This window comes from Protopterus annectens, chromosome 1.part1 (genome assembly GCF_019279795.1).
Source record: "Protopterus annectens isolate FY-2018-M chromosome 1.part1, PAN1.0, whole genome shotgun sequence".
In the NCBI taxonomy this organism is placed as follows: Eukaryota; Metazoa; Chordata; order Ceratodontiformes; family Protopteridae; genus Protopterus; species Protopterus annectens.
Genome location: NC_056726.1, coordinates 318849988 through 318876980, shown reverse-complemented (window position 1 = coordinate 318876980; position 26993 = coordinate 318849988). Strand labels below are relative to the sequence as shown.

General features: G+C 40.7%; 1 protein-coding gene across 2 annotated transcripts in view; it reads left to right on the top strand.

Annotated features, from left to right (window-relative positions):
• The window catches only part of WDR7 (WD repeat domain 7), a 3592087-nt gene that overhangs the window by 3123412 nt on the left and 441682 nt on the right, over positions 1-26993 (top strand). For both annotated transcript variants that reach the window (XM_044074906.1, XM_044074897.1), the window contains one exon: positions 19402-19484. In XM_044074906.1, the coding sequence (XP_043930841.1) occupies positions 19402-19484 (83 nt within the window). The remainder of the gene's footprint in view (positions 1-19401; positions 19485-26993) is intronic.

Here is a 26993-nt window from a genome sequence, read left to right as displayed (position 1 = left end):
CTTTCCTCAGAGGAGTACCAACCAAAGAAATCTTAGAGGCTGCAACTTGGAGTTCAGTGCACACCTTTACAAAGCACTACCACTTGCCTCTCTACTCTAAGTCTAGAGCAGGCTTCGCCACTGCACTTCTGCAGGGCCTCATAGCCTCTCCTAATCCTATTTAGCCCAGCCACCCATCCTCAGCTTTGGAATTCTACCCAAGAGTAATGACTGCAACAGTGAAACACGATGAACATAGTACAGTTGTGTACCTACCATAAATGTAGATGTTCGAGTGTATTCACTGTTGCAGTCCAGGTTACCCACCCACCATCCCCCTTCTCTTTGCTGGGACTTATTTGCACTTCTCTATCCTATACAACTTTTTTGGTGTATTTGCTTGTAGATGAAGGAAATGTTATTTTTGTGCATGCATTTCTTATTGATATATTTTTCAGCCTACCTATTTGGGGCACCTGACATCTGGGGCAAGAAAAACTGAAGAAAATGGCGTTGGCTGCATCTTTTATACCCCTGGCGCACTGACGTCAGGGAAGAGGTGACAGCAACCGACGCCGGACCTAGACTTTGGAATTCCGGCTGACTGAGGGTAACCTGCCAGCAGGATTACCCAGGAGTAATGACTTCAACAGTGAATCCATTTGAACATCTACATTTATGGTAGGTACACAACTGTACTTTCTTCATATTACCAATGTTCGACACAAACCAACTTCTTCAGTTCTGTCTAAAACTGTCGAATTTGTAAGGCCAAGAGTATGCGCCACGCTTAGAAAACTGATGACCAATGCGCACGCACCTGCTCCCTTGCCACAAAATAAAATGCTTAGAGTGGCAGAAGACCTTATTATGCTGATTAGGGGAAGTCAGCCTTCCCCTGCTAAGAGAAAAAGGGACCAGTCCCCAGCAGCTTCAACAGACCAAGAGTCCGACAACTCTGAGGTTTCTGATTATGAAGACATGCCCTTATCTGCTTATGAGGATTCTGATGCAGAGGAATCCATTCCCTCTGCCTCTCCTCCAGAGGATTTCTCTTTTGGTGAAACCTTACATACTTTAAGAGAGTATTTCCACTGAGAATGCCAAGACTATCCTCAGTCCAAAAAGAGACTCAGAGAATTTCTAGACTTGCCGCAACACAGGCCTTTAGCAATACCACCAGTCCTGGAAATTGTTAATGATGTCTTTATGAAATTCAGTCTTACTCCTGATACTTTACCCCCTGTCACTAGGAAACTAGACAGGTACTACAGAGTACCTGATTCTCACAAATTTCTTTTCAAAAATCCTACTGCTGACCCAGAGATCATTTCCCAGGAGCCTAAAGGTATCAAGTGAACTGAAGCTAAGAATCCCACCCCTTCGGACAGGGATTCCAGAGCTTTGGACAGATGGGGTAAGAAAGTATATACCTCTGCAACTCTTGCCATTAGGGCTTTGAATTGTCAGTTTCACATGCTGAAGTACCAACAACATATTATGGAACTTATTAAGCAAAAAATAGCTACCTTTACAGACTGTGCAGAAAATAAAGAATTGCAAGAGCTTATGCATTCTGCAAGCAAGTCAGCAAGCATACATTGTAGTGTGGCTTTGATGCCCTAGACACATCTTGCAGGGCAGCAGTCACAGGTTCTGTACTGAAAAGGCATGCTTTGCTTAAGGAGCAGACCTTGCCAGATCATGTCAAATCCAAGTTACTAGATGCTCCTTTGAGCAAGGAAAATCTGTTTGGCACCAAAGCAGAAGAGGTTCTTAAAAAGATGGAAGAAAAAGCTAAATCTATGCAGACAGTCAAATAATTCTTACAAGTACAGCCTCCTAGATTCAGTAGGCACTGCCCCTTGAAACATTGGTCTTTTCCAGCCCCCTCAAGGCCATCTCAAACTGGACCCAGGGGAAACAGACCCCCCCCCCTCCTCAGTTCACAGTCTCAGGGTATGCAGAGATCTAAGCAATGGAGTGCCTCCACCTCAAAACCATGGAGTGCTAAACCACCCTCTTACGGAAAGAATTCCCAATGACTTCTCAACTCCACCCCCTCCTCTGCCCAACTGCTTGTGCCCCTCGGAGGAAAATTTGCACTTCATGCAAAAAACTGGATTCCCATCACCAAAGACCGATGGGTCCTCAACATTGTATCCCAGGGGTACAAATTTTACTTCCACTCACTGACAACCCCAAAAGGGTTTCCAGACCTCCCTCTAAACCAGTGGGCAGAGGCTCAAAACCAAGTCCAATCCCTGCTCTCTATAAGGGCAATTCATCTGGTTCCTACAGAACAGATAGGTCAAGGATTCTATTCCAGACTTTTCCTGGTACCCAGAAAAGAGGGCAGTTGGCACCCAATCCTAGATCTTTCAATTCTCAACACCTTCCTGGTGGTACCAAAATTCAAAATGCTCACCCTGCAGCAGCTTCTGCCTATGCTAGCCAAAGATGCCTAGTTAGTCACCCTAGACTTAAAAGAAGCCTCTGTGCACATCCCTGTAAGGGAGTCATGCAGAAAATATCTACGCTTCAGGGCAGGCTCTTTGCATTATCAGTTCTCTGCACTTCCCTTTGACTTATCCACTGCTCCCAGAGTATTTACAAAATGCCTGGCTCCAGCCATTGCTTACTGCAGACAGAGAAGGAAGACAGTCAGGAAATGCTGTTGCAGTACCTGACATTTGTAAAAAACCTACTAACCTCCCCTGGGGTACACCATCAATGAAAATAAATCAAAACTAGTCCCCAGTCAAAAGATTGTATTCCTGGGGGCAAGCTTGGGCACAGCATCCCAGATGGCATTCCTCACTCCAGAAAAACAAGCCTATCTGACAGGTTGTTTTACTCAAATGGCCACCAGGACCCAGCTATCTGCAAGGAAAGCCCGCAGGCCCTAGGTTTTATGGCCTCATGCATCCTACTAATTCCATATGCCAGACTGCATATGAGGAAACTTCAGTCTTTGGTGCCAACATTCTCAGGACCTTTAAACTATCATTCCCATAATACCATGTCTAAGGTCAGAGTTTCTTTGGTGGGAAGCAGCATGCAACCACAACAAGGGATTGCTTTTACCCAACCCCACACCGTCCAGACCCTAACCACAGATGCATCAGACTATGCTTGGGGGGCACACATGGATGGAAGTGCATTCAGGGCCACTGGAGCCCAAGTCAAATGCATCTGCACATCAACCAGAAAAAGATGCTAGCTGTGCAGCATGCTCTGACAGCTTTCGGATCCCTACTCTCACCAGGACACCTGCAAATAAAAACAGACACCACTGTTATGTGGTACATCAGCAAGCAGGGGAGAACCCACTCTTACCCACTCTGCAGGCTAGCCATGGCCCTGTGGAACACGGCCTTGGACATGCAGGTACATCTGCAAGCTCAGTTCCTGCCAGGCAAACAAAACTCACTGGCAGACGATTTAAGCAGAAATCTCCTAGACCCACACGACTGGCAACTAGAGCCATCACCTTCAACCTTCTGATTCTGAAATGGGGGACACCAGAGGTGGATCTCTTTGCCTCCCCCTGCAATCACCAGCTCAGAAGATTCTGCACCAGGACACCTCACAGCAGGGCCTGGAAAGTGGATGCCCTATCCTTCCAATGGGTAAATCTCTCAATTTATGCCTTTCCCCCTCTGCCCCTCCTCCCAAGAGTATTGCTCAAGATAAGCCAGGACAGATGAAAGACAATTCTGATTGCCCCGGACTGGCCACGCCAACGCTGGTACTCACTCCTGCAAAGCCTGTCACCGGTGCCACCCTGGCACCTACACCAGAACCCAACCCTGCTCTCTCAGCAGGGGGGACAGATCTTGCATCCGTAACTGCAAACCCTAAATCTTGCAGCCTGGCTTATTCCTTGAATTCTCCCCCAGTAACCAGCCTAAGCAAGCAGGTGCTGGACGTCATCCTTTAAGCCAGAAGACCCAGTACAAGGAAATCCTATGCTGATAAGTGGAAAAGGTACTGCTCCTGGATTCAGTCTAAATGAAGATCCATGCCTCTGCCATTTTGGCTCATTACAACACTGAGCCACCTCTCTTCTCTCACCCTCTTATCCAACAGTTCCTGAGAGGGGCAAACAACTTAAGACCACCAAGGAGAGCACCCACTCCTGCTTAGAACCTTAACGTTGTACTGGAAAAGCTCACACTACCCCCCTTTGACCCTGCAGCATCAGCAGAGTTAAAATTCCTCTCTTGGAAAACAGCCTTGCTTTTGGCCATCACTTCAGCTAGAAGAGTATCTGAGCTACAAGCACTTATGGCTGTGGAACCCTTCATTATTTTCCATGCTGACATGGTCTCACTCAGGACTAACCCTTCCTTTATGCCTAAAGTGGTTTCCGGTGTGGCTCTCAACCAATCTTTCCAGTTGCCTTCCTTCTTCCCTAATCCTCAAAATAAAGGGGAAAGGATCCTGCACTCCTTGGAAGTGCACAGACAGCTTAGATTCTACCTTGATAGGACTAAGCCCTTCAGAAAATCTGACCAGTTACTAGTCAGCTTTGCAACAGGGGCAGAGGGCAAGGCCATTTCATAGCAAACAATTTCCAAATGGATAGCACATTGCATCCATTTCTGCTACAAGCACCATGGGAAACCAACCCCTCAGGGGGTCAGAACACATTCTACTAGGGCAACGTCTACCTCTACAGCATTCCTCAGGGGAGTCCCTAACAGGGACATCCTGGAAGCTGCTACCTGCAGTTATGTACACATCTTCACCAAGCATTAACACCTACCTATCTTTTCCAAATCCAGGGCAGGTTTTGCAACAGCAGTCCTACAAGGCATTCTAGCCAGCCTTAACTCTTCTTGACTGCCTCCACCCTTCTTCGGCTTTGGGAATCTACCCAAGTGTGATGACTGCAACAGTGAAACACGAAGAACATAGTGCAGTTGTGTACACTTACCATAAATGTAGATGTTCAAGTGTATTCACTGTTCCAGTCCTGGTTTCCCTCCCTCCAGCCCCCTGGTTTTCTCTCTCTCTCTCTCTCTAAACTCTCTATGCCTTTTACTGCCCCTCCCCTTTTCAGGGTCATTGGTATTCACTTTTTACTGGTGGGTTTTCCCCCACCATAACTTAGCTCCCTATTGGGGGATCCTGACATTTGGGGCAAGAAAAACTGATGTAATGGCGTCAACTGCCTGTTTTTATACCCTGACGACCTGACGTCAGTCCTGGAGCGACAGGATCTGATGCAGAAACACTAAGTCTCTGGTATTTGGGCCGACTGAGGGCTACCTGCAGGCAGATAACCTAAGTGTGATGACTGCAACAATGAATACACTCGAACATCTACATCTATGGTAAGTGTACACAACTGTACTTTCACATTAGCAGTTACCTCTAGTTTATAGGAAGCCAGGAAAACTACTTCTATGAAGTCTTGTTTGTTTAAGTGGAAAAGGATTCCCACTAGTATGAAGGCAGAGTATTCCTGCCAGTTCAGAGCCAGTTTCTTAATGTAGCAGACTGCCTTTTACATTTAGTGGAGATTGTATTTTATGTTGACCCACTGTGCTGCTATTCACCTTGGCTTTTCAGGGATGCTGTTGTAGCCTGTAGACCTGGTGTAAAAATACTCTTGAAGGACATGCTTCATTTTTATTGGTGCTGCATTTTCTGGTATATTGTGAGCCTTTGACATTATTCTTCAAGGATGGGGGTGGCATTAGTTATAACTCATTCTTTGATGCCCTGAGTTGTAATGGATATTGCCTTGAATCAGAAGATGCAGCTGTATTCTTTTTTTCCCTCATCTGCAGAATCAGGGGACACATATTTTGTATATCATGGTCCCTAGAAGACAACTTTTTGCGTACATTTATAGAACTAAGCAGGTTAAACAATCAATCAAATAATTTAGTCATCTTTGTGCATAACAGCTGTAATTCTTGTCAGATAAACTAAGCTGAAGTAGACTTTAAATTCTTTAGAGATTTTTTTAGAATTCTGTAAGCAAATGAAATTGAGGACTCATCAGCTTTATACTACAAAGAGTGCTGATGCTTCAGCTGCTTTGTTTTGAGGAATCTCTTCAGCAGCTGTCTGTCAAGCAGGCTCATGATGTTCAGTCCACTCCTTTACAAAACATGAAATTGTTTGCATTTCTAGAGCTAGAGGGGATTTCTTTGCAGCAACTACTCAAGGGATGTTAGCTTAGTCTCCATCCGGTCTTTGGATTCCTAGTTTTTTAACCAGACATTTTAAATGCTGTAAGGATAATGATGAGAGAGTGCAGAAGTTTTTTTGAGAAATCCTAACAGCAGATGATTGAATCAGATTTGGCATCTAGATCTAGGTCCCCCATCCCCTCACAGTCGATTGTTGGCTTTAATCGCTTTCGTTGTTTCCAGTTAAGTCTTAGTACTGTGTTGAAGTGTGAATGTTTTTATTTTCAAGTTGAATGTTGACTGACACATTTCACAGCATATTTTAACCACTTGTGCAGCTGACTAAATAATTGTATGACACTTATTTTGTATAAATGCTATAGCTGTGCTACTGTGAAATTGTCTCCTGTGACTTGGAGCTATATAGATGTGTGTGTGTGTGTGTGTTTGTGTATATCACATATATATATATATATATATATATATACATATACATACATGCATACAGATATATTTATATAGCTAGATATCTAGACATATATATTGCTGAAGCTTGGCGTTGTGATCTTGGCTTTCTGTTGATTGAAGGCTAGATTTAATCACTGTCTACATTTGGTCCCAGATCCCTAACTACTGGGTCACTTCTTAGGGGTGTTTTATCTTTGGAGTAATTAGCTTGGGTGGACAATTTCCCAAAGGGAATTATAATGCATTTATTAGCTTTCAGTTTTAATCCATTGATTTGGCACCAGTCATTTGTCTGCATTAGACCCTCTTGCAGGATGCTAGTGTCATGGGGAATCTATTGATAGCTCACACTTTACAGGCATTTGCAAACTTGATGAGCAAGAGGCCTTTGACATTAGCCTTGACTTCCAAGAAGTTGAACAGGAGCAGGGCCAGTATGAAGCCCTGGGGTACTCCACTGGTGACCAGTCTGTTGGTGGAGGTGGTCTCACCAATCCTGACTTGGGTTCTATTTAAGAACCAGATTGTGATGACAAGTAGACTGCAACCTTAACTTTGACCACCATATATTTGCTGTAGTAAGGAAGGCTTATTATGTAGCATACTTGATTAGAAAGGACATTGCCTCTAGAGCAAAGGAGGTTATAACTCATCTATACTCATCACTAATCAGTCCCTTAATTGAGTATAACACCCCTTTCGGCATGTACCATACAAAGCACCTGAAGCAATTGGAGAGACCTCATACATTTCTAAGAAGATCAAGGGACTCCACACATGCCTTAAATAGCCCAACTAAAGTCCTTGTCACTGTAGTCAGTATCGTATAGACTTCTTAGGGGAAGACTTATGCCTGGCTTACAGAGCAATCTCGGACCCAAACCTAATGAATTTTCTGCACATCCATAAATCAAACGGGTCTCTAGCTACCTGCTCCAAAGACCTAAATATGGCCTGCATCTTGAATAGGACATGCTGAAGGGACAGCTTTGTCTCCCAGCGACTGGCACGTGTTTGGAATAGGTTTCCAATTCATGTGAAGCAGAACACTTCTATGACACTGCTCAAAAGGAATCTGAATGAGTGTATGAGGCACCGTAAATTCTTACCAGGGATAGCGCCCACAACCCTCCTGGACATGGGCAGTCATTAATAAGTACAATCCTGGGTATTGACTAGAGTATCTATGGTATTGCATTGGGATGAAAAGGCTAGGCTTGAAATGACCTCTGAGTCCATAGCGTAGTTACTTCCTATGATCCTATGACAATCCATTGAGTTAAGTAGGGAGTTATGCCTTGTTCTGAGATTTTGTCAACAGTATCTGAATGGGGTATTACATCGAACGCCTTGGCCAGGTGAGGGTAAGACAGTATGAACTGTTTTCCCCTCATCCATTGGCTTGCTGACCCTTTTGAAGAAAGTTTAAATAATCAAGACCTTCCCTTAACAAAGCCAAGCTGGGATGGATCTATTGTCTGTAGGTTGCCAATGTCCTTGTTGATCATTTCCATTATAATTCATTCCAGGTCTATACATATTAAACTTGTCAGACTGATGAGGCTGTAGTTCCCAGGATCTGTTGATGGTCCACCCCTATGAAGAGGGATGACTGCTGTGGTTCTCAGTTTATTTGGTACTTAACATGTTTTAAGACTGCAGTTGAAGAGTGCCTCAAATGGTCCTTGTAGGTCATGTTTTAGACAATTTAGGAGGCATTTGGGGATATTTGTTGGGGCCCATTAAGGGAGTGTTTTTGGCCTTGGTGAGTGCTGCCAGAACCTGCATCCAGTTGATAGTAGTAGTAGTAGTGAGGGTTGCTAGAATGTGTTTCACAGTGAGTAATGGGGGCTGAAGTTAGTACTAAATTTATCAGCTAGCAGATTAGCTATGTTTCCCTGATCACAGAAGGTGGTGCCATTTACCATCAGTTCTGCACACCAATGAGTGTTACCTTTAAGGTTTCTGACATAGCTGAAGAAGACCTTGTGATGGTCCTTGGTCTGGGATGCTATCCTGACCTCATAATCGACCTTATTGGACTTTACTAAACCTGTTAGTTTATTGTTTAGTTGAATCAGAGAACTCCTGTCTCTTTGACAGTTGTTCTTGGCCATGATTCTTTGTCTTTTGTTTTATACCCTGATGAGATAGGTATTTTACCAGTGGGGTTTGTTTTTGGTGTTAGATTTGGGATTACTTCTAGTAGATACGGCAACCTCAATGTAGCCATTTACATGTTTGCACAAGGTATCTGCGAATAATTCATAGGTTCATAGGTACTAGGCTATCGGCCCTGGGGCCTATACAAGCCCAGCCAAAAAGGTACCCTAGCTTTTGCCACCCAAGAAAATTATTTTCCTGCGCCACTGTCGAGCAGAGCCACAGAGGTGATCCCCGGGGTGAATTTCCTATTTCCCATCCAATCATCAAGATTTTTCTTGAAGAGTGCTAATGAGGAGCTTTGTTTGATATAGAAAGGTAGTTTATTCGAGAGTATGTGAAGTCTCTGGGACAGGAATCTATCCCTCCGGGTATGTTCTGTTTATTGTGGTGACAAGGTTTAGGTCCCTAGAGCATGTAGCTCAGAGGGATTGGGATTTCTTTACGTGGACTATGTCCAACAGCTCTGGGTTTGACATAGCTTTGTATGTTAGGCAGAAATCACCTCTGAGTAGGCGATATGCGACAGACTAAAGCTGGAGTTTTTTTTGAGACGGTCTGCGTAGGGCATCTGTTTGAGGCCGGTAATCCTCTTTGTGAGGTATTTCTGCGGCCTTTCCAGTTGTTGTAGATGTCTTGTGAGGTACATACCAAAAGGGACGTTGTACTCTATAATGGGTCTAATGAGTGATGAGTAGAGGGGAACAATGACCTGTTTTTTTCTGAATGATAAACATTTTATGATGAGGTGTGCCACGTAGAAGGATTTCCTGACTACTGTGGCGATGTGATTATCAAAGGAGGGACTACTGTCCACCTGTGTCCCAAGGTCTCTTATCACACTTTCGGTGTTAAGTATACTACCGCCTATGTTGTAGTTCATGGGTGCAGAGTTTTTACCAAAGGGGATGACAATGCACTTTTTGGCACTGAGCTTGAGGCCATGGCTTTGACACCAAGCATCTGTCTCAGTGAGGCCCTTTTGTAGGATGTCCACATCATTAGGGTCTTCATTTATGGCTCCTAGTTTGCAGTCATCTGCGAACTTCATTAGCCAAATTCCTTCTGTGTTAGCTTGTACTTCAGAGAAGTAGATACCAAACAGGAGAGGACCTAGGACTGAACCCTGTGGTACTCCACTTGTCACTGGTCTGAAGTTGGATTTGGAGTCTGCTACTTTCACAGTGTGGGTTCTGTCAGTGAGCCAGTTGGCAACCCATCTTGTGATATAGGGATTTATACCTAGTTTAGTGAGTTTATCTATAATTCCAGAATGGGGGATGGTGTTGAAAGCCTTGGCAAGATCTAGATAGGCTGTGTGAACCACCTTACCCTTGTCTATGGCTTTGGTGACTGCTTCAGAGAAGTCTTTCAGGTTTAGGAGACATGATCTGCCCTTTACAAACCCGAACTGGGTGGGGTCCAGAGTTTGGAGATTACCAATGTCTTTGTTTATAAGTTCCATGATGATACGTTCCATGGCCTTGCAGACCAGGCTCATCAGGCTAATGGGGTGGTAGTTCCTGGGGTCCGTGGTGGCTCCCCCTTGTGGAGTGGGATAACCATCGCTGTGTGCTATTCAGCAGGCTCAAAGCCTGAGGTGAGGCTATGATTGAACATGGTACTTAGGTGGGGTGCCATTTCGTTCTGTAGTTCGTGTAGAATGCAGCCTGGGATGTTGTCTGGTTCCATGGATGCTGTGTTCTTGGCTTTGGATAGTGTGGTTTTTACCTGTGCAGCCATGATTGCAGAAACTTTGCATTCTTCCGGTGTAGAGATGAGCTCTTTAGTGGGTGAGAGGGGGGTAAAGTTAGCACTGAACCTATCTGCCAGGATGTTGGCAATATCAGTTGGGTCTGTCTATTTAGTGCCATTGTGCTATAACTCCGAGCAGATCTGAGTGTTGCTATTGAGATTCTTGGCATAGCTATAGAATGCTTTGTGGTTATCTTTAGAAATGGTGACGATTTTGTTTTCGGAACTAGCTTTGGAGGATTTTATCAGGGATCGCAGCTTCTTACTGAGGCTGACCAAGGAGCTCCTCCACTCATGGGATTTTTACTCTCTTTTGCAACAGTTTCTTCCTTCTGTTGAACAGTTTGTTTATGGCAGGGGACCACCAGATTGGCTTCCTTTTTTTGGAGGATAGCGTCTTGGTTCTCTTTGGAATAGCACGATCCATGCACTCATGTAAGTGCTTGTCCATCTGCATGGTTGTCATGAAGTTCACCACTTCTGTCTTAAGAAGCATGAAGCTGGCTTTGGAGAAATTTTTTACCATGGTTTCCTTAATGGGGGGTGGGGGCAGAATGTGGATATTTAGGGTAATTAGCTTATGGGCGGATCGGACCAATGAGGCGGTGACTTCAGGTGTGGAACACCGGTCACTCATGTTGATAATGACTAGATGTAGGATATTGTTGCCCCTGGTGGGGTTGTGGATAAGTTGATCCAGGGCATTGGAGTTTATGAATTCCAGAAAGCGTTGAGCGAAGGAGTTGGTACATGAGTAGTTTTCCCAGTTAATGGTGGGGTAGTTGAAATCGCCCATTATTAGGGTGTTTGATTGAACCCTAATATTTTCCAGTACATCAAGAAAAGAGGAGTGGGAATCCTGCGGCATGGTGGATGATCTGTAGCAACCTACAGTTTGGATTGCAGTTTTGCCCAGAGTTAGTTGCACTTGGATAACCTTGGCTGCATTATGCTGAGCAACTAGCCTGGGGGTGTGGATATCCTTAATGAATATGGACACAACTCCGCCTTTGGTGTTCCGGTCCAGGCTACATGGCCGAAAAGTGTGGTATGAGTTATAGCCTGGTAGTGCAGGGGTGCTCTCTGGAGCCTTGAACCAGGTCTCAGTCACTGCACAGATATCAATGTTCTCCATTTTAAGGAGTGCCTCGAGTGAGTGCATTTTGAGATTTAGACTTCTAGCATTGAGTAGCATCACCCTCAGTTTTTGCTTGCCTGTTCCTGTTACGGTGGTGAATTTGTCATTTGAACATTGCCTAAAAAAGGCACTATAGGGGCGGCAAGAACCTTAGCCAGTATCCAGAATCCCAGGGGTGACAGGTGCAGGCCATCTCTGGCAAAGCATCATGTCATCCCAGGCAGACATATACTGGATTCCTTTAGAATGGCACCAGAAGCTTAGCCAATTGTTGAAGTCAATCATTTTGTCCTTGTACTGCGGCATCATTCTGGGTGATGGCAGAATGCTACTCGGGGCTAGGGTCATACCTGCCTGGGCTACAAGATCAGAGAACTCTTCCATGTCTCTTTTTCATGTAGTCCAGGGAGGTACATCTGAGGTAATTCACACCAACATGGACAATGACAGAGTCATATTTGTACTTGTTGTGGAGTGACCTGAGTGCGTGGGTTATGTGGCGGATCCTGGCACCTGACAGGCAGCTGACAGTAACCTTCTCCTTGTTTAGCCTGGTGAGTGGGACATCAGTGTGCCTGACTATAGAGTCACCTATGACTAGTGTGTTGGGTACGTTGTTTTGTCTTATTTGCTGTGGTTGAGTGGCACACTGAGTCTGCGGGCTATGTGTCATTTGGGTTGTGTTGGGGAGTGGAGGTTGTTTGCATTTCTGCTTTGGAGGTCTCTGTTGCTTGAGCAGATTATTATTGAAAGCCTCTGCAAATGTTTTTGTGTTTCTATGTATGGATTTTGGTGGTGTAGATTTAGTGAGACTATGTGATGAGTGTGGTGCGGTGCAAGTGTTTACCTTCTCCTCTTGACTGTCAACTTCAGTCTTGATTGGAGAGAGCTTTACCTCCAGTTTGGCTAGATACGTGCATCTCTCACAGGTTGTAGTGTTGGGTGGTAGGAGGAGAGGGTTGTCTGTGTACATGAGACAATTTCTACATTGCCCCAAGATGCCCAGATTCATCAGATAGACAGGAGAGAACACTGGGAGCTGACCCTTGGACATGCCTGAATAAAAAAACTATTTTCCTCTAGATAAGTGAGGAAAGTGAGTACAAGAGCTGTTTTTCTCTAAGCAAGTGAGGAAAGTAAGTACCAAAACTGTTTTCCTCTAGGTAATGAGGAAGGTTGAGTGCTGTAGTAATTAGTAGATTATTCAGTGCTTACAAGTTCTGAACAAGTGCTGATCACAAATAAGCAAATTCAAGTGCTAAAACTAAGAATCTGTATCTGGACTAAACTAGTTACAAGAAAGGGGGGAAACAAGTGCAAATGCGGGCTTTTAAATCAGAAAGTTGCGAGAGATGGAAAAACTGCCCAAACAGCCAATAAATACAATTTCTGGGCCAGAACCACTCCTTATGTGGTAAATAGGTTACCTAGTGCTTACTACTCCCACTGATAAGCTAGAAGGCTTCCCTCCAACACAGAAAGCTTGGGGGGGGGGGGCTCAGAAGCTTGCATACAGTCCTGGATACAGCAAATCTGAATCTGGACTACACTAGTTACAGGAAAGGTATATATATATTATATATATATATATATATATATATATATATATATATATATATATATACAGAAAAGTAGCTAAAACAGCAGTAAAAACAATTAAAATGCAGTGCAAGCTAGGACACTTGAGTATGTAGCAATGTTAGACCAAACGGTTTAAAAATGCAATTAAATTAAAAATGACTAAAAACAAGTGCAGAAGGAGTCTATTAGGTAGAATGAGTTAAAGAGATGGGACTGGGGGGAGTGTCCCAGATCAAATCTACAGTGGGGGCGGGCAACTGAAAAAGCCTCCAAACAACAACACAGGAATAGGAAACCAATACCTTCAGCAGAGATCTGAAAAACTATTCAGTGAAGCAAAAATAACTGCACAACTCTGAAGTCAGCCAGCAATGATATAAAATTAGTCAAACAACAATTACCAGTACACAATTCTGAAGTGCCAGAAAAATATACTCAGCTCCGTATATCTCCAGATAGTTTGAAGAGCACTCTGTCAGGACACAGGAAGGTTCCAGCAATGATATGCAGACTTTTACTAAGAGGGTCTAATTTTATGCAAGTAATCCTTGAGATAGTCAGATAACACACAGGAAGTAAAACCAGTTATACCAACTTAAGACACAGAGAAATAGGGGGAGGAGGGAAAAACACCTTCAGCAGAGATCTGAAAAACTATACAGCGAAGCAAAAATAACAGTGCACAACTCTGAAGTTAGCCAGAAATTATATAAAATTAGTCAAACAACAATTACCAGTACACAGCTCTGAAGTGCCAGAAAAATATACTCAGCTCTGTATATCTCCAGATAGGTCACCCTATGTAAACCAAGAAGCTCAAAACATATGCCTAGACCTACTACAGGCACTTGCCATCCACCCATATAACCTATTCATGTGTGACTTTACCCTTATAGACGGGGAAACATCCACTGCCTCTAACTCACAGGCATTAGGTTTTCAGCATTTTATCAACATGAACAACCAGGATCAAAACAGTGTAAAATCTAACCAAAGGATCTAACATACTGGACCTAGTACTCACCAACATGAAACAGCTTTGTACCCCACCCTCCACATTCTGCACAGATAGCTGTGTTGTTGAAGTTCGGGGGGACCCCTCAGTTTTGACAGACTGCTGCTTAATAGGATGTCGATTTTTTAGTATAGTTTCTAATTATTAAGGGTTTAGCTGGGTTTTCCAAACTGATTTTTATTTTTAAGGCATAGCTTTGTGATCCATCCTCACCATTGAGGATGTGACTCGGGGGTGGAGGGTGGGGTACAAAGCTGTTTCATGTTGATGAGTACTAGATCCAGTATGTTAGATCCTTTGGTTAGATTTTACACTGTTTGATCCTGGTTGTTCATGTTGATAAAATGCTGAAAACCTAATGCCTGTGAGTTAGAGGCAGTGTATGTTTCCCAGTCTATAAGGGTAAAGTCACTCATGAATAGGTTATATGGGTGGATGGTGAGTGCCTGTAGTAGGTCTAGGCATAAGTTTTGAGCTTCTTGGTTTGTATAGGGTGACCTGTAGCTTTTCTGAATATGATAAGAGACCTTGTCTGTGGTGACTTGGATGTAGATAAACTCCAGGTCATCATCCTGTTTAACTAATCTGGAGTTGTATTTGTTGCTAACATAGATTGAGACACCTTCACCTTTAGCCCCTGACTGTGCTGCTTTTGGTGTAAATGTGAGGAAGGCACTGTAGCCTTGCATGGCCAGAGTATGTACAGTGTGGAGTTTGTTTTTTAGGCTCCTAGCATTGAGCAGAAAGACCTTAAGCTTACTTTGTTTTTTTTTTTTTTTGTTTTGTTTATCAGTTGTTTGTCAGTTATTAAAATCAGTCAATTTCTGTTCATACTGTGGTATCATCCTCATCCTTGGTGAAGGTAGAATGCTACTCTGTGCTTGCATGTACCTGTCTGTGATACGTATTCAGAGAGATCTATAATTTCTCTTTTCTTATAGTCCAGAGAGGTACATTTCAGGTCATTTTCATCTACAAGGATTACGATCGAGTCATATTGGTACCTGTGGTGCACTTACTTGAGTAGGTGCATGATAGTGCAGATCTTAGCTCCAGATAAGCAACTAACCTTTATCTTCTCCTTGTCCAGCTGGATAAGAGGGGCATCTCTGTGTTGTACAGTGGAATTCCCTATGACAGGAGTAGTAGGTAAAGTGTTTGCTTGCCTTATTGGCTTTGTTTTGGGGGACCTTTGGAATGCAGGCTTATGAATGGTGTTAGGTGAAGATTTTGGTAAGTGTTTTACTAACTGCTGACCGTATGTGTTGCTGTTTGTTGAGATTTGGGAAGGTTTCTTTTAAGTGCCTCAGCATAAGAAAGTCAGGTCTATGGGTGTGGTGAGTGGTATGTGTGAGGGATATATTGTGTGTGTGTTCTTGATGTCCTTGTTTGTAAGTGAGATTTTTGCCTCCAAGGAACTTATGTATGTATATCTCTTGTATACTGTATTAGTCTTTTCAAGGATTAAAAGGTTATCTGAGTACATTAGACAATTGCTACATTTTCTCAGGATGCCCATATCTATGAGGCTGGTCACAGAGACATTAGGAAATTGCTTATCTATGTTGTTTGGACTTGTATTTGGATTGAGCTTTCATAATTTAGGGACTAAGATTGACAGGGGTCTCCTGAGAGGTGTCTAGGGGTTAAGGCTAGATGTTAGATACTGCTATGGTCTGGTATTAATGCTGTTTGATGTGCTAACTAGCTGCCCTAAGCTTAACTCGGTGCAAAGCCTCATGGTATTACAGGTTCAAGTCCTAAATACTAGCTTTATAGGTAAATGTTGCTGTCTAAGCATTTGCTACTCTACAGGACTCTGCTAACCACTGCTGTGCAATGAGCAACCCTGTGCAAACGCCCCTAATTTATTGCAGACAGAAAAAAGTTGAAACTACCTTCTGTGCCTTCTGGCCAATAAATGACAAAACTTTAAGCTCCCTGGGGTTCTTTCCATCTCAGAGAAACCAGGTGAACACATTCTGCCACAATATGAATGATCCTGGAAACTCTTAATGTAAAATCACAACAAAGATAACGCTAATGTACAGATAAACACCAGACAACTAGGTCCCTGGCTAATTAGCCCTTTTGCGAGGTGATTTAGAAGGAGATAGAAACTAGAAACTAAACACACTGATAAATGATGATTGTGTGTCAAAAAATAAATAAATCTTTCAAAATGCAATAAAACAGTAGCAATCACTGAATAAAACAGGAGCAAATGGGATAACAAAAACAGGAAAATGGGCTTATCTTAGCCTATATGTTTCTGGATGCAGTAGAAATACATGTAAAGTGTTGCTGAGCTCTGTGGAAGTGAGCACAGAGGCTAATTTAAAGCAGACAAAAAAAAAAGCTAAAAAGTAACTCCTGTACCTGTGACTAACAAATGGGTACACTTTGAACTTCTTGGAGTGCTTCCCAACTCAGAGAAACCGGTTGAACCTGCCAAAATATGGATGATCCAGGAAACTCTTAATATAAAAGAACAGCACAAGTAACTCTCAAGTGTAGATGAACACCAAAGTCCCTGGCTAATTCACCTTTCTACAAGGCGATAAAAGCAAGCAGAAACTAGAAACCAAACAGGCAGAGAAATGACCATTTTTAATCATAAAAATTAAATAAATGCTTTCAAAATGCACTAAAACAGTAGTGATCAGTGAATAAAGCAAGTGCAACAATTAAGAAAATATGCTTATCTTAGCATGGATGACATAACCCTTCAGCTCTAGAGGCTATTGTTTTGGAGAAAACAACCAAGACTGCGGGAGAATGGCAATAACCTTAACAAGTTAAAGACTGTGAGGACAGGGGCGGTTAAGTTATCTACTGTTTGGTTAGTTCTTCACATAGGGGTTTATATTATAATTTTGAGTTGAGATGCACGCAGATGAAAAATTCGAAATACAGATGTTTGAATTTTCATTTGATTGAGCATCTCAATGTTTGAAAGTTTATATTCATGAATGTACTGTGCATTTGCTAATAATAAATTCAAAGAACTGTGCAGAGATTGTGGTACAGTGCAGTTGAGGAAATTCATCCCTTTCCTTACTGTAGTGTGATCTCGGAGTTGGAATATGAAGTTAGCAGGGTGTGTGTGTGTGGGGGGGGGGGGCACAGGGGAGCTTGACCCCTGCAAAAACATGATGTTAGGTATAGGAGTTTACTTTACTTGAGCTCCTATACGGACATCATGTGATGTGTTCGGAAACCATGTCGAATCTGCTGAATTCGTTCAGCTGATGTGACATTCTGACTTGTTCTGTATTTTGACTTTTGAGGTTTTCTTTCGATATGTTGAACGGAAATTACTTTGGCATTTGACATCTTGATAGTAAACGCTTCACATAGATGTGCTTTCTTCTACAACTTCTCAGTTGTTGATGAAACCCCAACTTTGATGTATCATCCATTACTAGAGGCAATACCTCAAAATGTACACATTAAGAGGCAGGCAGAGCAAAGAAAGATACCCACCTAAATGAGGGCAGAATTAAAATAATAAGGATCTCAGCATATACATCAGAGGCTGTACATCCACTGGTATATCTAACAGAGAATACTGCTGCTGTGGAACAGACTGTCCAGCCACATAAAACTAAGTTCATCCCATCCATATTCATGGACAAGTTAGATCTGTGAATGGGAAATGGAAAACGGGAAAACAGAAAATGTACCCTAGGACTGCCCCCCATAATACTATTGGACAAAGGCAGCTCCTAAAAGCTTTACCCAATGCACAGGTCCCCTCAAAATATCTATGGTATGATCCGAGTTATTCTCATTAGGAGTAATATATAACCAAATGGAATAGGTTATTTTGAGCAGAAAACAAAAATTAGCTAGGTTTAAAATACCCCACAAGGGCAGCTAGAGTAGTACTTCCCTATAAATCTATGAGAGGAGGATATGTGGAGGAAGTTTTGAGATACCTTTTAGGGTGACTGTGTGCTGGATGACAATCTTTCATCTGATTAGTAACATGAAAAGGTTTGCTAAAGAAGTTTGGGCTTTACATGCATTACATTTGCTTAACAGCAAAAGACAGTAAACCTGTAAAATCTGCCCTTTTAAGTGTCTTAACATTTTACTTACCCCTCCATCCGTAACTTCCTCCTTACGTGCTTTCCACCTGCCCCTTGCCCTCTTGATTGCCTCTGTGCCATTCATTCTAGTAGTCCATTCAGCTAGTCCACAGCTTTGTCTGTGAAAAAGTACTTCCTGAGATTCAGAGAGTGATTATTCCCTACAGTCTGTGATTTAGGGTGAAATGCTGCTGGTAGTCTGATGGTCGCAGTGGTGGAAGGCAACTGTAGAATATTGCCAGATGTGATAAGTATGAAAATCTTTGACTGTTTTTGTGTGATCATTGGGTGGACTTCAAAGAATTCTGTCAACAACCATAGATTAGGGAACTTCCCTGAAAGTTACTTAGCCTTTTGCTCAATATAGCAACAATGGAACAGCAAGCTAAGTTAGGTCCAGCAGACAGATTAATTTTCTTAGAAGATATCCTTTATTTAGAAGCAAGCATGATTTGTCTGAGTGCCCTGTTATGAGAGACAGCTCTAGCTTGACCATACAGTCCACAAAATGGTGGCAAAACTATTCATAATGGAGGTCACTAATCATTGAGGAAGTCATTGAACCTAACTGGTGTTTCTCTTTGTGTGTGGCACAAAATGTTATATGTTACACAACCACTATAGAAATGGTTAAAGTAATGGGCAATTTAAAAGACATAATGCCCTTTGTGTAATTCACTAATAACCTGCTCACTCATTTGAATACAAATGACTGTTCTCAGCTTCATCACAGATACTATAAGAGATGGCCATGAAATCCTTTGAGTTATAACAGTGGTCTGCATGATGATGTTAATGTAGTAACCTAGTCACTGATATTGCTTCACTTATTCTAGTTCTAGATGGGCTCAATACCTTATTTAAAATATTTTCCTTATGCTTCAAATACTTTATAGAGCATGCTGTTCTTTTAAATATGTATGTTCATGGTTCCTGCTTTCTGTACTTTAATCTGAAATAGCAGTATTAAAGCTTGCTATGATTTTGTACTGTACATATTCATACTGAACTTGTCTCTGCAAAATATGTTTTCTTTAATGAATACACTTTTTTTTCAAGGTCACAGACATCATTATGTATTGCCTTGAGGGGTCCTTGGTGAAAAAGAAAGGACTGCAAGAATGTTTTCCAGCGATATGCAAGTAAGTCCTTGAATTTTTATACCTATAGCATAGGAACATAATCTTTTTTTTGCTTATTTTTAGAAAAACGTAATCTCTGGAAATGAGAACAGACTTACATAGATTTAATTGGTAGAGGAGTATTTGTTGTGTTTGCTTCTCAACCACAAGCTCGCACATATTAAAAATAATGACATAAATGCACATTTGTGATGGCATATGTGAGTTCTGACTGAGTAACTGATACATTATTGCCTGAAAACTCAAGTCATAGATTTTATTGTGTAGTTCTGAGTGTTCAGTCTGCTTTGTTGAGGCTTCCTGCATATTTGAGTGGTTTTTGTTCATCTTTCAAAAGGGAAGGTGAAACATACAAGTCCCCAATTCATGCATGAAACGTGATCATCATTTACCACTGTGTTTGTAAAGCACCAACAATTGCATATTAAAATTAATGTTTTCTGTTTAAATATCAGCCTTCACAAATATTAACAGCCAGATAGGCTGCTTTTGGACTATTATTACAGTTTGTTTTAAAGAATTCAAGAAGGTCTGGGACAAGTAAATCAAACGGTGGAATTTAAAAATAAGCTAGCTGTAAGTGAAAACAGACAACTACTTTTGTTTTTGCATGTTCTTACGTTTATATTTTTATTATTTACTTATTTATATTTTTGAGATAGAAAGTCTGAATTATAGATGGTTTACTGTAAAGATAAAGCTAAACTCTTTCTACCAAGAAATAGTAGCAAGTATTAATATAAAGGTATTGCAGTACACACACAAAAAAAAAACAGACGAGAACTTTACTGGAGCAGAAGTAGGGTCATTGCTTTTGGCAGCTTGTATGTTTCAGTTGCTTTTTCTCTCTGATGAAAGCTTTCTGTATGTCATAATTCCATCTGTACTAAACCATAAGAGCAGTCGCTAACAGACTAGAATTAAACAGTTAACTGTCTTTTATCTTAGGAAGAAGTAAGAAGTAGATGGTAAAGCTGAAGTAGCCTCACTTTTCTGATAAGCAGGGGGTTTGGTGTAATAAAATAGTTAAGATATTTATTGCACAGTCATAAGTTACAAGGTGTGATTCTACCATTGAAATGGAAATTGACTAAGCTTAAAATGGCACAGAAGGACATCCAGCCTAGTACTTATCTTTGAACTAGTGCAAAACCTACTTTTATTTTTTTTTAATTGTATAAAATAAATGTTGCTGAACATTTCTTTTGGTGTCTGTTAGAGGCCATCTTAATAGTTCACAGTTTATTCTTCAAAATATGTAGATAATGTGCCATGCTCTGTAGCTTCATGTGTTTCTAGCTCTGTGCATCACATTGTGAGAGTGCATTTCTAAAATCAAAGGTCCTTGTGGCTTGTGGAGTAAACATGATCACTTTAATGCATACTGTTATTATTCTGATCTTTGAAATCACATTTAAAGAAGCTTATAATATTTTAAGGAAAGAAGGAAGATGATTTAAATGAAAATAGCTCATTATTAATTCAGAAATTACTCACATGGATTAAAATAAAAGAAGCACTTAAGTTAAAAGAAGTGTATTAAAAAACATGCATTAAATCCAGGAAATGACTCGTCAGTATTTTGAACAGTTTAGACATAATGATGATGGTGTTCTGCAGTCTTTACTGCTAAATTTGTAATATAAGTTTGCCAGTGGCTTTTCCTGTTTATTTTCAGATAGTTGTATTGGGTTAAATCCATAACATTAAGCAGAGCTAGGTCCAGCTGGAAGACTGAGTTCAGGTGGATACTCTCAAATCTTTAGTATTGTTTTGTAATTCGTTCTATCTTTTGTTGAAGCCTGAATAGTGACACGATTTTGTTCTTTGGTCTGCTAGTCTTCCACATTGCATTCTGTGCTTCCCTAGCATAGCACAATTTAGATGCAGTGTGTAGGTGGTTTATTTCTTCATTCACTTATAATTGCAGAGATGTGATTCACTGACTACTTAGATTATTTATGGAAACATTATTTCTTTTTTAACAAATTACTCTGATTTATGCTAACTGTAAGCTGGTAATGCATTTTTCAGGTGCATTTAAGTCTTAAGTAATTTAATTAATTAATTAGTTAACTCATTTTATTTATTTATTTTACATTTGTGTACCTGGAAGATCTGTCTGGGCCAAGGACCCATTTTCAGATGAGGCCAAGGGAATAAATCTCCAAAAAGAAATTTACAAATAACCATATATAACAGTAACATAACCATATTTAAAACAGTACATTCAAAGTAACTACATATTTTAACATAGGCAGAATAAAAGTTACACCATATAGGTTTCTAGCCTATATAAGACAGTGGCATTATTTAGACCATAGAGCAATAAACTTATCTGATACATGCAGTGATTTCACATAGGGAGTAAACATGTTCCTTGTAGAGTATTCCCAAATGTAAGGAGTAAAAAGATCTGTGCTTAGACCCAACAGTGGTAAAGAGCAAGATATGTAAGAAACTGAGAAGTGGAGGCAGGACTTTTGGTGTCAACTCATGCTAGTAATCAGAGGGAGGGGGCAGAAAGCTGGAAGAGAGATCAATAAGATAGTATGACTTGGTAGAGCTATAAGGGAGAGATAGTATATTCAGCCTGGATTTGTGCAGGAGCACATCCAGTTGTTGATGAGGTGTTCCTTAAGTAGATGTTTAAATTTAGTTGCATTGATGCAGTTGATTATTGTTTGAGGTAGTGTATTCCAAAGTTTCGATACATGGGTAGAGAAGAGAGAATCCACAAAGCCATTGTTAGCTTTGGTAACTGTTAGCAAGTCTTTGTTGGTGGAGCTTACTTTCTAGAGCTAGAGTAGGGTTGAACAAGGTGTTTGAGAGAGGAACAGCTATTTGGCTGGTTGAGTATATAGTGTATGTAGGTCAGAAGATTAGAAAGTTCTAGCCGTTTTAGATGCTGCAATGCATTGCAGTGGTGTGATCTGTAAGGGAAGTTTGAGGCAAATCTTGCTATTTTGTTGCAGCAGGACTCCAGTTTATTTAACTCTGTTTCTCTGAGGTTTGTTATTACAGGTGAAGCTTAAAGGAGTGTGGAAAGTAGGTGGGCTCTGGATATGGCTTGTCTGGTGGGGTCAATTGGAAAATGTTGATCCTATACAGTGAGCTTAGTTAGATATGCACCTTTTTGATGTTTATGGCTAGGTGCTTGTCAGACCTCAGGTTGTTGTCAGTGGTCACTCCTAGGAGCTTAGTATGCTCTACTGGTTCTATTATAATATTACTGGAAGGGAGGATGGTGAAGGGGGATGCTGGCTATGTGTTTTGTTACTAGTAAAGAGCATGAGCTTAGTTTTATTTGGGTTGAGAACAAGTTGAGCATCAGCTAGGTAACTTTCAATGTCATTGAAGGCTTTTTGGGTGTTTAAAGGAGTGAATAGATAGGGGGAGCTGAGCAAGTAAAGGGAGGAATCGTCGGCATATTGAATAATAGTTGCATGCTGAGTGGCTCTGGATAATTTATTTGTGAATATGGAGAATAGTAGTGGACCAAGTATTGACCCATGTGGTATGCCGACCGAGACAGCAGGGATGATAGTTCATTATTCCATTTATTCTAAACAAAACATCTAAATTACATTCTTTTTGTAGATATTTAATGTTGCACTTCTAAAAAATTGCATAAGGCCTCTCACACTGTCTTAATTAGGTGTCAAGAACAGCAGTGTATTCATTTATCTAACTAATTTACTTTCATGCTTCAATATGATTTTTCTTTAATTAGAAACTGGCTCTCCAACATCAGCATTAATAAATCTACTATAATGATGTTTATAACTGCAAAAAGTCTGTCAAATCCTCCCATTCATTACAGATCCATGTGGAACTGTGCTTCTAGTTTCCACTCAACAGAAATATCTCACAGTTGTAGTAGATAGCACTCTCACATTTCAAAATCACATGCATATGACTACTTCTAAATTGCTTTACCATCTTAAATCATCCACAATATTCTAAATCTGCTTACGTCTGAAGCTGTGCATGCCATTGTCATCTATGACTTAAAGACTAAGAGTTGAATGTGTTTTAACTATCATTGCCCCTCTACCAGGACAAAATACCACTATGCTACATTTTACCAAAAGCATGATTCTACAATTCATCTCTCTTACCAAACCTGACAGGCAGCATTACTTCTCTGTCAAGCAAACAGATTGTCTTTCCATTGCTGTCAGGTTCACACACCTGCTCAACCTTACAGAATATTAGATTCATAAAGTAACTTAAAATATTCTAAGAATTAATACAACACGGGAATGGAGAAAGGAGATTCTGACGATAGGGATGACTACAATTAGGCATACAGACATTAGGCAAGAGGGGGATGGAATTTACTGAATTAACTGGCAAAGGAACCAAGGTATTGGTAACAAATAGAGAGGGAAAGGTAATAGAATGGGAATAGGGCAAGAATTCATTTGGACAGCAGGCTAGAGATTGCCTTCCCTGTCAAGGATCGATATCATAGTATACGCAAAGAGAAAGTAATAGGGGGATACCAAGTCAAAGAACAGCACTGGTAGGGTTTTAGTAGAATCTAGAACAGAAGCTGCTGTTAAAACAGGGATAATTAGTAGGGTATCACCGTATATAACATATTGCATGATAACTGTAGGAATCAGAATAGGTTAGCAAGGACTGTCAGTAGTGACTGGATAAGCAAACAATGGGAGGATATATGTATGGATCCCAAATCTTCAACAAAGTCTATAAGATTAGGATCTTTGTTTGGAGATGTTTGCTTAGGTATTTTTATTCCCCAAGCAGACTCCAGAGAATTTTTCCTCAGGTAGACTGCAAACGTTGGAGGTGTGATGGGGAAGGAAGAAGTAATTCGAAACATATTTTTTGGAAGTGCAATTTGTTGGCAGACCTTAAAAATTCCCTGCAGACTACTCTGTCTGAAATATTAGGTGAGTAAATTGGTATAACTAAGTAAATTATTTTTTGAGTACAAAACCAATTGCCAGAAATAGTCCACACAAAACGTCTCCAAAAAACAAAATATGAATAAAAAATGCAGAAAAAGAGACGCTGAAGGCTATAAATTCCAGAATAAGGCCTTTACCAGTGCAAAAACACAAGCGCTTTCACAAATGAGCTTCCTCAGGTGTACATTAAGCACTAATGAAACACACCTTTTATCCTAAAAGTAAGTCACATGGTACATAATGATATAACAATCAAGCTGAAAACTTAAAATATCATGAAATATATATTCTAAAAAACATATATCAAAATTTTATTCATGAAAAATATAAAAAACATATAAAAATATAAACATGTTAGAACATATAATCATCTTTTCAGGGGCCTCATCTTCATTCTTGGTCTCAAGGGAATACACTCATTAAGACCATGTCCCTCAGTACTTCTCAATCTGGTAATCCATATAGCTTCTAAGCTCTCAGTTCTGTTACATATGTCACCCTGTCTTAGGCTCTCATAAAGTAAGCCTATCACTCTAAAGCTAAATTCATGGGAATCATTTGTATTAGACACATGCTTAGCAAGTGCATTAGTTTTACTTCCCTTCCTAATATACAAATGTTCCCTGATACGATCCCTGAGGTGTCTATCTGTCTTGCCAACATAAAATTTGGCACAAGTCCTACAACTGGCAGGATAAACAACATGTTTGCTATCACATGTAGCAGATACCCTAAAGGTATAATCCCTCCCTTGGTCGGGATGATGAAATACCATGTTACTGTCTAAAGAACCACACCAATTACAGGACCCACATTGATAAGTGCCACTATGTTCGTAATCTAACCTAGCCTCTCTCAGATAACACAGTCTCCTCTTGATGGATTTATCATTCCTAAAACTAATCCTCGGGACATAATCAACTATCCTGGCAATTTCATCATCTGTTAAGACCTGCCAGTGCTTCCTAATAATGTCAATATACTTATTCACATCTGTGGTGTATTTCAAAGAGATTCTCAAATTGGTCTGGGTGGGGACCCTACTAACTTCATCTGAAGGTTGTCTCTTCATAGAAAAGAAGGGTCTAGCTTGTTTGCCTCGCTTATGTATAACTCTTGGTATCTGTTCTGTTAAAGTCCTCTCATCATAACCTCTATCTTTCAAATAACTTATTACCCTACCTACTTCATAGTTAAAGTCTTCATCCCTAACATTAAGCCTAGAGGCCCTCATCACTTGATTGGTAACAATATTCTTGAATATGTGAGGTGGATGTGCACTATTACAATGTAGAAGATGGTTAACATGACAGTCCTTCCTGTGCTGTTTAGTATAGACATTTCCTACCAGGTCTCTCATCACAGCTACATCTAAAAAATCCAAATTGTCATATGACATCCTATGTGTAAAACGCAAATAATCTGTAGTTTCATTAACATACATTATGAATCTAGAAAAGCATTCATTGCTCCCTTCCCACAAAATAAAAATATCGTCTACAAATCTACGGTAGAGCAAAACATGTTCTCTAAAAGGACCTTTAAAAATATAATGCTCTTCCCAAACTGCCATTACTGCATTGGCGTAGCTATTGGCACAAGAAGTGCCCATAGCTATGCCATTGCATTTTCTAAATATCTGATTACCAAACAAGAAAATATTATGTTCTAACACCATTTTCAATATGTGAACTAACAAGATAATGACTTCAGTATTATATTGTGTATAACATTCCAAAAACTGTTGTGTAGCTGTGATTCCAGCACTGTTGGGTATCACGGTAAAAAGAGAGACTACATCTAAAGTGACAAAAACGGCTTCACAGTCAATATGTGTGGAAAAGAAACCATATAAATCTCTAAGAAAATGTTCAGTGTCTCTGAGTATATGCCGTATATTGTTCAAGGCTGGTCTAAGATGTTTCTCTATAAATATAGAGATTGATTCAGTGCACCAGCCTCTACCTGAGACAATAGGTCTCATGGGTGGATCATGAGTTGACTTATGTACCTTGGGTAGGCCCTGTAATATCGGTATAAGCGGTTTCACAGTTATAAAATAGTCAAACAATTTACTGTCAATTAACTGTTATTCAAAAAGACTTGTAACATTATCTGACACATTGCCTATGTGAGTAGAAATCTGCATAGTATTTAACTCCTCATAAAAAGATCTGTCCCCCAGACTATCCAACATCTTGGCCTCATACCAGCTCCTATCAAGGACTACAATGAGGCCACCTTTATCTGCTGGTCTAAAGATGAGATGATCATCATTCTCTAATTCTCTCAAGGCTATAGCTTCATGACTTGATAAATTGGAACGTTTCTTCTTCACAGAGTCTAAGTTAGAACTCACACATGCATCATAAATGTCCCGTATGCAGAGTTTCTCAAAAGCACTAATCAGTGAGTTATTGTTAGGAATGAAAGAACTCGGTTTAACGAAAACATTATATTCCCTATCAGTCTTGTCATTTGCATACATTAATTTCAATGTCAAGTTCCTGGTGAAAGTCTTAATGTCCAAAATCACATCAGCAAAGCAAGAGCGACTAGTAGGTATAAA